The 14,636-nt window shown below is 32.5% G+C and overlaps 1 protein-coding gene across 17 annotated transcripts in view; it reads left to right on the forward strand.

Moving 5' to 3' along the window:
• The window catches only part of RICTOR (RPTOR independent companion of MTOR complex 2), a 135,387-nt gene that overhangs the window by 111,445 nt on the left and 9,306 nt on the right, over positions 1–14,636 (forward strand). For 11 of the 17 annotated variants that reach the window (XM_016953382.4, XM_016953388.4, XM_063811271.1 and 8 more), the window contains 14 exons: positions 1,285–1,420; positions 1,840–2,039; positions 2,492–2,618; positions 2,988–3,152; positions 3,300–3,376; positions 4,097–4,175; positions 6,122–6,231; positions 6,969–7,056; positions 8,283–8,375; positions 8,752–8,858; positions 9,417–9,646; positions 11,126–12,134; positions 12,419–12,490; positions 14,417–14,594. In XM_016953382.4, the coding sequence (XP_016808871.1) occupies positions 1,285–1,420; positions 1,840–2,039; positions 2,492–2,618; positions 2,988–3,152; positions 3,300–3,376; positions 4,097–4,175; positions 6,122–6,231; positions 6,969–7,056; positions 8,283–8,375; positions 8,752–8,858; positions 9,417–9,646; positions 11,126–12,134; positions 12,419–12,490; positions 14,417–14,594 (2,671 nt within the window). Of the gene's footprint in view, positions 1–1,284; positions 1,421–1,839; positions 2,040–2,491; positions 2,619–2,987; positions 3,153–3,299; positions 3,377–4,096; positions 4,176–6,121; positions 6,232–6,968; positions 7,057–8,282; positions 8,376–8,751; positions 8,859–9,416; positions 9,647–11,125; positions 12,135–12,418; positions 12,491–14,136; positions 14,595–14,636 lie in introns of all 17 variants that reach the window. The other 6 variants (XM_016953384.4, XM_063811273.1, XM_063811272.1 and 3 more) reach the window with 2 other exon arrangements.

Below are 14,636 nucleotides of genomic sequence, written 5' to 3' on the forward strand. Positions count from 1 at the left end.
TCCTGAATTTAGACTAACCAGCTATTACTACTGATCTCAGAAAGAGGTCCTTAGTATGTTTGAGAAATTCATGTCATTAACATTATTATTTGATTGCATTCTGTATTCATGATATGTAACCTAATATCTATAAAAGTTTTAAGAAATAAAGATAACTTATAAATTACACTGAAATAAAAAAGCATAGTACTAACTTTTTATACTCCTTGAGAACACAGATGATGTCTTACTCAACTTTGTTTTCCCAGCTCCTGGATTGGACCCTCTATTGGATTGAATTGTAGTGCATGAAATTGAACTGAACTAAATTCAATAGAAGCTTAGAACATAATGTTGAAAGATACAATGTTGAAAGATCATAAATTATGTCTATAAATTCATTGGCCTAAATTGCAACTTTCATGCTTGACCTTTTGCCAAATTGTGAAAAACCAACAAAATCGTAGTGTAGTATCTTACAATTATCTTAACAATAGAACATTATTGAGCCATGGGACAAAGTTCTTCATGAATACAATAGAAGAAAATTTAAGTTCAGGTGACATCCTCATTTATCCAATTTTTATATTCTAGCTATGTTAAATCTGCATTCATCCGTCTAGCATCTTTCTTCTCCTTTATTTTTTCTAACCATCTCACCATAAAATTCTTACTCCACAGAGGTATTTTTTTAAATGAAGGTTTTTTGTTTGCTTGGTTTTTGGGGGTTTTTTTGGTATGAAATGTACTGTATTAGTCCATTCTCATGCTGCTATAAATCACTGCCTGAGACTGGCAGTTATTTATAACTGCCTCTACAGATAATATAGAAATTATCTATAAAGGAAAGAGGTTTAATTGACTCACAATTCCACATGGCTAGGGAGGCCTCAGGAAACATAATTGTGGCAGAAGGGGAAGCAAACATATCCTTCTTCATATGGCAGCAGGAGAGAGAAGTACAGAGCACAGGGGGAAAAGCTGGTGATAAAACTATCAGATGTGAGAACTCACTGTCACGAGAACAGCATAAGAGTAACCGCCGCCATAATCTTATCTCCTCTCATGAGGTCCCTTTCATGACATGTGGGGATTATGGGAACTACAATTCAAGATGAGATTTGGGTGGGGGCACAGGCAGACCATATCATGTACCAAACACTTTTAATACATTTCTTGCCATTTATCCCAATGGTTCAGACCCAAAACATATTCTGAAAGCCTTATTATGTCATAAGTAATGGTTAAGATTCTAAAATAATTGCTTCATTTCTTACCTTGTTGCTGCTTGTGTTTTGATTTTAGGTTTGTACGAAGACTACTTTATTTTTACAAGCCCAGCAGTAAATTATATGCCAACCTGGATCTGGATTTTGCCAAGGCCAAACAGCTCACGGTTGTAGGTTGCCAGTTTACAGAATTTCTTCTTGAATCTGAAGAGGTGGGCATTCTGAATATTTTCCAGAGCAAATGTTTTTTATTGAATTTGCTTCCCTTACCCTCCCTCTGTTTCCACCTTGTGTTTTGCTTTTATTTCTGAATATGCATAAGCTGTATTTGGAAACATAAGAAATGATCCCAGACCTAGAGTTGAATCCCGACTTAGTCACTAGTTATGAGACTGGGCAAGTTATCTGCCCTCTAGAAGACCTGGTTTACTCTTCTGTAAAATGGAGAATAATATCATCTCCATGCAGCATTGTGTTGAAGTGGATTAGAAAACAACAGGTACTCACTGATTGATAGCTATTATTGGTAACTTCATCATTATTAGTAAGTTTTTGTACTTGATTGAAGTTGACTTTCTAATTACAGATTTTGAATGCTTTTCTCACAATATCACAATGTATTTACTTGTAGGATGGGCAAGGATACTTAGAAGATCTAGTAAAGGATATTGTTCAGTGGCTCAATGCTTCATCTGGAATGAAACCTGAAAGAAGTCTTCAAAATAATGGTTTATTGACCACCCTTAGTCAACACTACTTTTTATTTATTGGAACACTTTCTTGCCACCCTCATGGAGTTAAAATGCTGGAAAAATGCAGTGTATTTCAGTGGTGAGCATTCCCAGATTTTGTTGCAATATATACATGAACTTTATTTGTAATGTAGTTAGATATGGTATGCTTTTTAGTCTGTGTACGTGTCTTTGGTTAAGTTTTATTTTAAATTAGCATTATCTTTGCTTTAATATTCTTTTTAAAATTGTTGTTATTAAATGCTTTCTTTCCAAAAAGCTTGTTTATATTAGGAATTTTAAAAATATACGTTGAATTGACTTCATGCTCTTCCCACTCCAGCATTCAAAATAGTAACTATGTGTGATGATTGATGTGTTCATTGATTGTGGTAATCTTCACAATGTGTGTGTATATCAAATCAAGTTATACACTTTGAATAATACAATTTTTATTTGTCATTTATATTTCAGTAAAGCTGGAAAAAAATTTAATTAATGTATCAATATAGTAATTTCTTTTAACCATTCTTTTTTTTTTTTTCTTTTAAGTCTCCTTAATCTTTGCTCCTTGAAAAACCAAGATCACTTGCTAAAACTTACTGTTTCTAGCTTGGACTATAGCAGAGATGGATTGGCTAGAGTCATCCTTTCCAAAATTTTAACTGCAGCTACTGATGTGAGTATAACATAGCCAGTAAAACTATTTTTATAACCAATTAATTCACTACTTTATGAATTTTGGGCTAAGTAAAATTAATTTTAAGTTCTAAGAATATGATATGGAAATTGAGTTTACTTTAAAATTTTAGTTTCTCCAAGGAACTGCATATAGTACTCAGATTTTTGTATCACGGGGAAGAAGCTGCTAGATAGAAAGGGAAGTATTTTATTTTACAAGAACCAAAAAAGTTTTCATATCAAGGGCTAGACCACCAATTCCAGGCATTCTTCCCTTTTCAAGTAGCAGGACCATCCCAAAATAAAATCAAATAGGCTATTTATGCTGAAGTTTTTTTTTTTTTAATGTATTCATTTATCCTTATAGGCCTGCAGACTCTATGCAACAAAACATTTAAGGGTATTATTGAGAGCTAATGTTGAATTCTTTAATAATTGGGGAATTGAGTTGTTAGTGACCCAGCTACATGATAAAAACAAAACAATTTCCTCTGAAGCTCTTGATATCCTCGATGAAGCATGTGAAGACAAGGTAAAGGTTCATTTTTTATAATTTAATACTTAAATTTTTTTGAAATACTCATTTGACAATTTTGTAAAAGTATATAATAGGCATTTTGGAACTAAAAATTTTGCTATTTTTGTGCAATTGTAAAAAAATAATGATAATCTCTTTTAGGCCAATCTTCATGCTCTCATTCAGATGAAACCAGCGTTATCCCACCTTGGAGACAAGGGTTTGCTTCTCCTGCTGAGGTAAATTTTAAGTAAATTTTCTGTTATGTTTTTTTGTTGTGTTCTTTGGCAGTGTATATTAAAGATAGATTCAAATCCAAATGGGAAGTACGCTAAAGAGTTTACCTTTTAATATTGAAACATTGTCTTTTCATTGTTTTGGGTTTTTCTTTTTTTTTAATTTTTTTGGTCTGTTCATACTTTTCATGACATTTTCCTTTTTTTTTTTTTTTTATCGAGACGGCCTCACTTTGTCATCCAGGCCAGAGTGCAATGGTCCAATGTTGGCTCGATGCAACCACTGCCTCCCAAGTTCAAGTGATTCTCCTGCCTCAGCCTCCCAAGTAGCTGGGAATAAAGGCGCACGCCACCACGCCCAGCTAATTTTTTGTATTTTTAGTAGAGTCGGAGTTTCACCATGTTGGCCAGGCTGGTCTTGAACTCTTGACCAGGTGATCCACTCACCTTGGCCTCCCATAGTGCTGGAATTACAGGCGTGAGCCCCCGTGCCTGGCTGACATTTTCTTTATTGTGATTGGGTTCGCGTGTTGTTGCAAAGATTGTGAAAATTTATTTGTAATTGAAATTATAATAAATTATAGTTGACCTTTTAGTTTTAGGAATGAACTATTCCTAAAGTCTTTTAGCTCCTTATACTTTTTTAAATTTTAGTTATTTTAGCTTCTTAAGATACTTTTTTGCCAGACTCAATGTTAAACTATTGCTTGTTTTAATTTGCAGATTTCTTTCCATTCCAAAAGGATTTTCCTATCTGAATGAAAGAGGTTATGTAGCAAAACAATTGGAAAAGTGGCACAAGGTAACTTCTTATTTGAATAAAGTTGAATTTGTGTGTTTTTATCTTCTGAAATTGATTTGTGAATTTAGAGGATGGTTTTTTATATCAGTGTTTTGAAATTAATAAGGTTAAATATTTAAACATCAATATCAAGTTGAATCCTAAATTCTGCATAATTGCTAGTATTTATAGTTATACATTTTTTTAAACTACAGATATTTCTTTTATTCTGAACTGTTGACTGTATTCGTTCTATTGAAATTTGACTCTCAACTCATTTGATTTTATAATCTAATTTTTGGCCCTGTTTATCATTTCTTTCATTCTTGTGTCCCTTAATATGGCCTACAACTTTGCATGAGCCCTTTAAGCTAAAACTAAAATAATTTTTTTAAATGAAGGGAGATTGAAATCCCAAGGAGATACAATCATTTAATTAAACTTTACTTTAGGATACTACTTTACCTAAATCTGAGAATGAATTTCTTGCTGTCATAGGGAAACCTGCTAAGAAGGGAGTAGTTTGAAGATATGAAACAACTTTTCTAGCTTTTCTTTAGCTGGTGGTTGCTGTGGCTTCATTATTTTGTTTGAAGTATTATAAGTCATCGAAGCATCTTGGAAACCCATGGTCAAAATGATCTTTACCAATATAAATGATTTTTAGATTTTTCATCATTTCAGATCAGTTATCCTGTTTTCTCTTTTTTGTTAACATAGTTACAGATTCTTTTATAGTGTCTATATTGAACCATATTTCATAAGAGATACTCCTTAAATGGACTAAAACTTTCAAGCATACAACTTAAGGCATGAAGTCTTTTAGTATTTAATGAATTGTAGAACTGAGACAAGATGTGATAGGTTTGTTTCCTAGAAGATATTTAAATCATCATAATAAAATTTATTATACAAATCATAGTATTAGAAAACTGCTTAGAATATTGGTGCAGTGCTTGAAAATAGCATAAAATATAAGAGCTATAACAAAGTTATATGCAAGGTATAAGGGAACACAGAGGAGAGATTAATGATTCTGCCTTAGGGATTATCAAAAGAAATGTTGAATAGGAGCAGTAGATGTGATACTTGAAATGGTCTTGAGGAGTAAGTAGGCAAATAAATTAGAAGAAGGATATCCACGGAAGAAGGAGCAGAATAAAGCTGTATAGATCATTGGAACATTATAGACTTATGAAGAAAGTCATATTCCAGTATAGTTGGAACTAAGGTAAGTGTGGAGTGGCAAGATGAGGCTGGAATGGTAAATTAAAGCTAGATTGTAAAAGGCCTCGTAAGCCATATTGTATCATCCTAAGGGATTTCAATTGTATATATAGTGGGGAATCCTTAACAGCTTTTAAAGAGTGATCAGAGTTGTACTTTAGTAATCTGACAGGTTGCAGTGAAGAGGAGGAATTTTGATCATTGAAGGGAAAGTCTAGAAATATTGACACAAGTTTAGAAACAAGAATTGATGAGTGCCTGAACTTCACTGATAGTTAGGTTGAATAGATGAGGACACATTTTCTGGGTATTTTCAAAATAAGATGGACAGAATTTGTGGGCTGATTGGATACAGTAAATAAGAGGTCCAACTTGGCTCATAAGGTTTCTAATTTAATGACAATATATAATGGATCACTATTAAGAGATCACATTTATAAAAAGTGGTTTAAGATTAGGCTAATGAATTTTCAATATGTTGAACTGGCATTGTCTGTGCAATAACCAAGTGATGGCTTGAAAATGTGGATCTGGAGCTCAGATTTGTGAGGAAAATGGCAGATATGGGGGTCATTAGTGTATAGTACTAGTTGAAACCTGAGCCAAAAGCATATGGATATGATAGAACATTTGCATTCATAATACCTTGATCTGTCTACCCTTTGCTAAGTATCTGACATATTTTAAATTTAGTGACTCATTGTGATACTATGTGCAATTAAAACAATATTATCCTCTAGGAATACAACTCCAAATATGTTGACTTGATTGAGGAACAACTCAATGAAGCACTTACCACTTACCGGAAGCCTGTCGATGGTGATAACTATGTTCGTCGGAGTAACCAAAGGTGTGTACCCAGTGCTAGTTCTCAATTATCAGATTTAAAACTAGTTCATCATAAATTATTTTTAACATTTCTGAGTTTTTGTATATTCTGCTTCTAACATGATGTAGGAAGAATCTTAATGCGCAGCATTAATTGCTCAAAAATTCAGTGGCATTCATGGCATGTTGAATATCCTTACTGATAACGCATTCACATATACTCCATGCTGACACCCCAGTCTGTATTTCTAGCCCTAGATTCTCTTACCAGTACTTTGAGCTCTGATAAACTGTTACAGGTTGAACATCACTTATCCAAAATGATGAAATGTTTCGCATTTCAGATTTTTTCAGATTTTGGAATATTTGCATATATATAACGAGATATCTTGGGAATGGTACCCAAGTCTAAACATGAAATTAATCTGTTTCATATACACCTTATACACGTAGCCTAAACATAATTTTATGCAGTGTTATAAGTAATTTTCTGTATGAAATAGTTTGCGTTAAATACTAATGTGTGGAATTTTCCGCTTACAGTGTCATGTCAGTGCTCAAAAAGTTTTGGATTATGGATTAGGGAAGCCCAGCCTATGTTTTACCTGAGAAATCCTCATTCCTTGTTACTTTCATATTTTTATTTATGCTGGAGAGTTGTATCTAATTTTATTTATCAAATATTTATTAAAATTCTTTTGTTCTAATTAGCATATTTAAATTAGCCAGGAGATAGAGTAATCATCTTTATTATACTAGATTACAGCGTCCTCACGTCTACCTGCCTATACACCTTTATGGACAACTAGTACACCATAAAACAGGCTGCCATTTGTTGGAAGTACAGGTAAAAACATAATTCACTTATTTTAAGTAGCTACAATAGTAAAAAAAAAAAACAAAATCTTAACATTGCTAAAATATTACCTTTGCAAAAACTTCTCAAAAGCTTTAATATCAGTGGTGTAATTGCTTTTAAATTCATCTATTTTGTAATTGACTTAGGCATTCTATATTTATTAACCTGAGAAATATTAATGGCCTTGCAATGCGTTAACTGACTTGTGTATGACTTTTTGAATAACTAACTTGTTATGTAGAGTAAGCAATCCAATGAAGATCTGAGTTCTTTTTTTAGAGTTTAGTGGAGAAATTCAGATCTCCAAAAACGTACTGAAAAACCGAGTTTTTCTTCCACTCATTGGGAAATTAAACTGAACCTAATACAGATTAAGTTATCCTTGTTGAGCAATAAATTGAAAGTTGCTGGTTGTGAGCACATTTTATTCTCGTGTACTTCATGGAATGTTAACAAGCATAGGCAAGCAGTTGTTCTTTGAGTTATAATATGTACACCGCATTTATGGTTGTGAATACGTCATGCAACTGTTTCCAATAAATGTAACGTTTCTCTTATTTTAGAAATAAATATTTATAGGAATATTTGTTTTTGTGACAGAACAATAGTTATTTAACAATTTAGTTACCGATTGTATCAGTATTCATCTCAAGAGCACAAAGTTTTGCATAAATGTACTCTATAGTTTCATGTGTTTTTATATTATGTCTGTGAAAACTGTTGGGACAAGTATTTTCATATTAACATTTGAAAATTTCACTAAAAATTTAAATGATTTTCTCAGTGTTACTACTTACATAGTATGATAAAACCTAAGCACTAATTTACTTTCTGTTTTAAAGAATAAATATGATTATTTAGTAATACTAAGTGCCAAGTACTTTGGTAAGCACTGTATGTGCAATAATTTATTAAATCTTGAAACCTTATGATGCAAATGTTATTATCACTCTTCTAGATATTAGGAAATCAAAGGATGGGGAGATTAAGTAACTTGCCCAAGGCCATGCAGTTAAGAAGTGATAATTCTAGAATGTGAATTCAGAACCCCTGCCCTAATGCTGTTTCTCAAGAAATTTTACATAAAATTATTTAGAATTTTAAGTATGCAAAAATGACAAAAAACAAACGTTATACTGGTTTTATGATGCAATAATAATATATTAAATACATAAATATATTATTACTCATGGTATTTTTTTTTCTTTCTCCAGAATATTATTACAGAACTCTGTCGTAATGTTCGTACACCAGATTTGGATAAGTGGGAAGAAATTAAAAAACTGAAAGCATCTCTTTGGGCCTTGGTTTGTAATAAACACTTCTGTAAGATCTTCGCAATTTTTAGATTTTTCAGTTTTTTTTTCATTTATACTAAATAGATAAATATTTTTCTTTGGAACTACTTATTAGATTAATATTTAAGACTGGATTGTTCCTGCCAATATAAGTGTACTATCTCTATGTTGAAGAATAGATGGTTGAACTATTGGTTTCATGACTTTTGTTTTGTTGCTAAGACAACTAGAATTAATTCATGCCTAATGTTTTGTACTTGAGGAGGCTTTTACATTTTTTCTCTCTCAGAGATGAGGTTAAATTTGTTTCTTGGTAGCTTTCCAAATCTTTTGAAAGAGTGACTCTTATAAATATATTTGATGTAAGTGATTTCTTTTCTTTCAGGGAAATATCGGCTCATCAAATTGGGGTCTCAATTTGCTACAGGAAGAAAACGTGATTCCAGATATACTAAAACTTGCAAAACAGTGTGAAGTTCTTTCCATCAGAGGGTAGGTCATTTAACTCAGAAATCTTTCTAATGTAGACATTGTTATTCACAAATGGATGTTAGGGGAAAGTATTTTATGATTAAGTGCAATGCATAACTGTTAATCCACTGAAAGTTCTAATGATACAAGATTATTAACTGTATTAAGTTAAACATCTAAACAAACTCCTTGTTTACTACTATAATTTGATTTTTATTATATTGAAGTTTACCTTGTAGGTAACAGGTAAGGCATAGTGTTGTATAGATACTCCAGTATTCCAGTAACCCAGCTGTTCCAGATTTATACTAGAAAAGCTAATATACCTTTTTTGCTCATGTTGCATTGTGTTCTTTTTATTTTGTTGTAATTACTATTTTTATTGGGAAGGTTTGCTTGTTTTTTATTGCTGCTAATTTATTCCTAACTAATCTTAATAAGTTTTTTTTTTCCACAAACGCAACCATTTTGGTGGGTTTTAGAGAAAGTTCAAAGTATGTATAGCAAATTAATCTGTGGTGGCTTTAAGAAATCTCAGCTTGGAATTATAACTGTTTTTACTGCGTCTTTTATATACAGGACCTGTGTATATGTCCTTGGGCTCATAGCTAAAACCAAACAAGGCTGTGATATTCTAAAATGTCACAACTGGGATGCTGTGAGGCATAGTCGCAAACATCTGTGGCCAGTGGTTCCAGATGATGTGGAACAACTCTGTAATGAACTTTCATCTATCCCAAGCACTCTAAGTTTGAACTCAGAGTCAACCAGCTCTAGACATAATAGTGAAAGTGAATCTGTGCCATCGAGTGAGTATCCTGACAGGTTCATATAAAGTTAGCCAATGTTAACATTTATATTTAAATTTTAGAATTTAAATGTATTTGTTACATTTGTAATTTGCTTTTGTCTAAGATAATTATTTGGCAATAATAGCCTCTTGGAGAATGTGTATATTTTCATAACAAAGAGTGTAATCACCAGCTTACATTTTTCTCTCTCCTTATATTCTAAGTAGCTTTTGAGAATTCCTACAAAGTTATGTAATAAGCCATGTGCCAGAAGAACCAGTCCTCCTTTTTTTGACAGAAAAGAAACAAATATAATAAGTATTTATTTGTCTACCTTCTTTATTTAATCTTTTTACTCATTTTTCAGATACTGAGACTGTTGAGCCAGAATATATTTTTAGCAGATATTATATTCACATCTTCATTTTTGAGAGAAGCACTAAATTTTAAAATAGTGAAATTGTTAATAGAGTAACAAAAATAGTTATATATAAAATGATTTGTGGTTTTAAGTCCTGTGCTAAGTGGTGTTAGGTGTACAAAATTTAAGGCATGGTTCTTCCTTTTAAGAAGATAGTGTCAGCTTTATCAGACTGTGTATTTGACCAAATCTGAGATGCCATGAATTATGAAATATACCAATATTTTATGTACCACAAAAGAAGAAGAAAGAAGAAGTGCTGCCTATTAAACTAGGACATACTACTATTACAAGATGCATATTGATTTTAGAATCAGATTCTGTATGAAAATAGAAGGGATTAGATGTGAAAAGTGTGCATCTTAGAATTGACAAAATATAGAAATGGTAATGCAGTATTCAAATTCACTTAGGATTTTCTTTTACCTTCTTTGAAAATATATTTGAAGTATTTATAATTATTCAACAGAAAAGTTAATAAAAGAAAAATCGTATAGATGTCATTAGGCACTCACTTGGGTTGCGTCTTCTAGTAGAATTGGGCACTAAATTTAATGAGTTTCTTAGTATCTAAGGTAAAATGAGAAACAAACATAATTTAAACATGAATTTATAATGTTACCACTTGGTTCTCTGTAAGTATATTTTAAGATTGGGAATTCATTTCTTACGAGGTGAATTTCTCCTGCTTATAGTAATTTAAAGAAGAACCACTAGGAATCTGTAGTAATTGAGTAAGCATCCATGGTCAAGTCTCCTTTTTCCCTTTAATTTCATCCTGAATATTTGGAGAATCAAAAGAAACTTCATGTAACCTGTGCCATAGTGGGTCTTATAATAATTTTTCTTTGGAAATAACAGGAGATTCTCATAAATTACATAATTTTACATTTTATTCAAGTCCAAACTCTGGGTTTCAAGAAAGATATTTTCAAGTAGCTGAATGGTTTAACCGTTTATTTTTAAATTTTTTCCTCTAGATGACTAAAAAAAAATTTCCTGAAATGATGTCACTAATAGTTATCATGAATTTGTCATTTTATATGTGTTTTTATTAATTGATCCTTCAATCATAGGTATGTTCATATTGGAGGATGACCGGTTTGGCAGCAGCTCTACTAGTACATTTTTCCTTGATATCAACGAAGATACAGAGCCAGCATTTTATGACCGATCTGGACCCATAAAGGATAAAAATTCATTCCCTTTCTTTGCTTCTAGTAAACTTGTGAAGAATCGTATCTTAAATTCGCTTACTTTGCCTAACAAAAAACATCGTAGTAGCAGTGATCCAAAAGGAGGGAAATTATCATCTGAAAGTAAGACAAGCAACAGGCGAATCAGAACACTTACGGAGCCCAGTGTTGATTTTAATCATAGTGATGATTTTACACCCATATCCACTGTACAGAAAACATTACAATTAGAGACTTCATTTATGGGGAATAAGCACATTGAAGACACTGGTAGTACACCAAGCATTGGAGAAAATGACTTAAAATTCACCAAGAATTTTGGTACAGAGAATCACAGAGAAAATACAAGCCGAGAGAGGTTAGTAGTAGAAAGTTCAACGAGCTCACATATGAAGATACGTAGCCAAAGTTTTAATACAGACACTACAACAAGTGGCATAAGTTCAATGAGCTCAAGTCCTTCACGAGAGACAGTAGGTGTAGATGCTACAACTATGGACACAGACTGTGGAAGCATGAGTACTGTGGTAAGTACTAAAACTATTAAGACAAGCCACTATTTGACGCCACAGTCTAACCATCTGTCTCTCTCCAAATCAAATTCGGTGTCCCTGGTGCCTCCAGGTTCTTCTCATACGCTTCCTAGAAGAGCACAGTCCCTTAAAGCACCCTCTATTGCTACAATTAAAAGTCTAGCAGATTGTAACTTTAGTTACACAAGTTCTAGAGATGCTTTTGGCTATGCTACACTGAAAAGACTACAGCAACAAAGAATGCATCCATCCTTATCTCACTCTGAAGCTTTGGCATCTCCAGCAAAAGATGTGCTATTTACTGATACCATCACCATGAAGGCCAACAGTTTTGAGTCCAGATTAACACCAAGCAGGTGAGCAAATATATGTTTAGAAGTGACCAATAATGGTTGCATTTTAACAAATTTAAATACAAAATGTTAGCCAGGTTTTACACTATGTGAGCCTCATCACTGACCTATTATAATTGTTTACTATGGTAGGCTATAAGCTCCTTGTTACCCGATATGACTTGAAATGGATTCTTGCAGCTGCGAGGGGGGAAGAAAATCCTATAGGCCCTGAAAATAAACATACATGCTTTGCAAAGGACATACAAGTCACAAGCTTTTTTTTATTTATTTCTCGCTTCTGCAAGGATCGATTTTAAAAAGAAGCATGTCGGGGGAATCAGGAGCTTAAGACCTACAATAACAAACAACCTTTTCAGGTAGGTCAATTTAAGGCTCCAAAAGTTGACCTCTTTATTATTTTTTTAAAAAGATAACTGAAAATTTCAGTGAAATTATTTTCACTTTAAGTAGCTGTGATTATTAAATAGGAACCTAATAAACACTAAATGAATTACTTGGTCCTCATGACTCAGCAGGGATTTCTATACCATATTTAGATTATATCAAGCTAGTCAAAGTGAACAGTTTAGATTTTACTTTTAAAAGATACACAGTATTTGCTGCAAAAAAATTTGTACCTATAATTTTTGTGGTTGGACCAAATGCTTCTAAACAACTTTCCTCAGTTTTAAATTATTCATTTACATTTATTTAAGTGGATTAATATATATCAGGTACTTATATGTCAACAATATATGATAGAATACTTTAGCACATATTAAGCACTCAATAAAAGTTAGCTATTATTTTTATCATCATCATTGGTAGTTATTTAATGTAATCCATCTAGCCCTTACATTATTCTTAATAACATTAAGCAGTTTTGTTTCAATAATGCTTAACACATTTAATAGAGGGTTTCCTGGTAGCAGACAATGAATTGTGTACCCTTACAGGATTTAAGAAATTATGCAGCAATGTCTCATCTATCTGGAACTCACTAGCTTTGGCAACCTTGTCCAGGACAAAGCCAGGGAAAGTTCTCAACAGCTCACTGTTACACATCTATGCAGTAAAATTCATGAATTTTGAACATTCCTAAGCCTCAGTTACCTCATCTGGTGGAGATTGCACTAGATCAGTGGTTGTAAACTTTTGTATTGTTGTTTTTTAAGCAGAGAAATTATTTTTTCACATAAAGATTTCTGTGGAAACCCAATAGGTAGAATAGATAGAAAGGGACCTATACTGGTTGAAATAGGAATTGGGAAGGGGAATAATCCAATAATTGTTTTCCTCCCACTCCAGTAATCCTTGAAGAGTTTTATGGGAATCAAAGAAATGTAACAGATTACAGTTTGAAAGAGTGTTTTTTGGGTGGAAATTAAGAGCATGGTTTTTGCTATGATAATCTTAATAGCTACTATTTAGAAAGCATTTATTTTGTGTGTTTTACGAAATAATTATTTGATTTAATATTAGGCTGCATTCGTACATTTTAAAGACTTGGTTTTCCAAACAAAAATATCTTCATATAAATGTATATAAATGTGGAACCTTGCATAGTGCCTTGTATATATACAGCAGGTACCAAGTAAATATTTTAGCATGTCTGTTGCATAAGTAAGAATCTGTATGAGAAACATGTATCTTATGGAAATATCAGTGTATCATATTTGTTATGGAATCTCTAGTAGTAAGGAGTACATTGTGGAAATATCAGTACATTGTGGAAATATCAGTGCTTTTTACAAGGATATCTTTTGTCATAAATGACCATTTTGCTCTTGTGTCTGTCTTGTGTGCTACATAAATCTTATGTTGATAATGAAGGCATTAAGGTAATTATCACACAAATAATGATATGTAATTGATCTCATTTTTTATAAATATAATATTAAATAGAGTTGATACACATATCCTTAGTTACATAAATGCCAAATCTAGTAGTCTCAAGTGATTATGAAGATAGTCCTTGGACCATGCTCTGACTACTGAGGTCAGTTTCTTTTTTTACTTCTAGATGTTGAAAGTTATTCTAATTGCCCACCTTTTCACCTTTACCTGAGAGACCATAACAGTTGTTTTTGGTAACAGTCAACATTACTGGTGACCTTTTACATAGCGGTCTATAACAGCTGATATTTTAAAGTGTTTATGTGTTCCCAGTAAACAAGATGACACTGCTTAATACATGACTAGCTACTTGTCTTTTATGAAGGTAGGAATATATGTTATTTCTTCATATGATTAAAATTACAGATCAAGAAACTAATGCAATTGGTTTCTTTATGGTTTTATAGGTTCATGAAAGCCTTAAGTTATGCATCATTAGATAAAGAAGATTTATTGAGTCCTATTAATCAAAATACCCTGCAACGATCTTCCTCAGTGCGGTCCATGGTGTCCAGTGCCACATATGGGGGTTCAGATGATTACATTGGTCTTGCTCTCCCGGTGGATATAAATGATATATTCCAGGTATTATCATACATTTTATTGTTTTCCTATGAGTTGGTTTCC

The sequence above is a fragment of the Pan troglodytes genome, chromosome 4 (genome assembly GCF_028858775.2).
Source record: "Pan troglodytes isolate AG18354 chromosome 4, NHGRI_mPanTro3-v2.0_pri, whole genome shotgun sequence".
NCBI lineage: Eukaryota > Metazoa > Chordata > Mammalia > Primates > Hominidae > Pan > Pan troglodytes.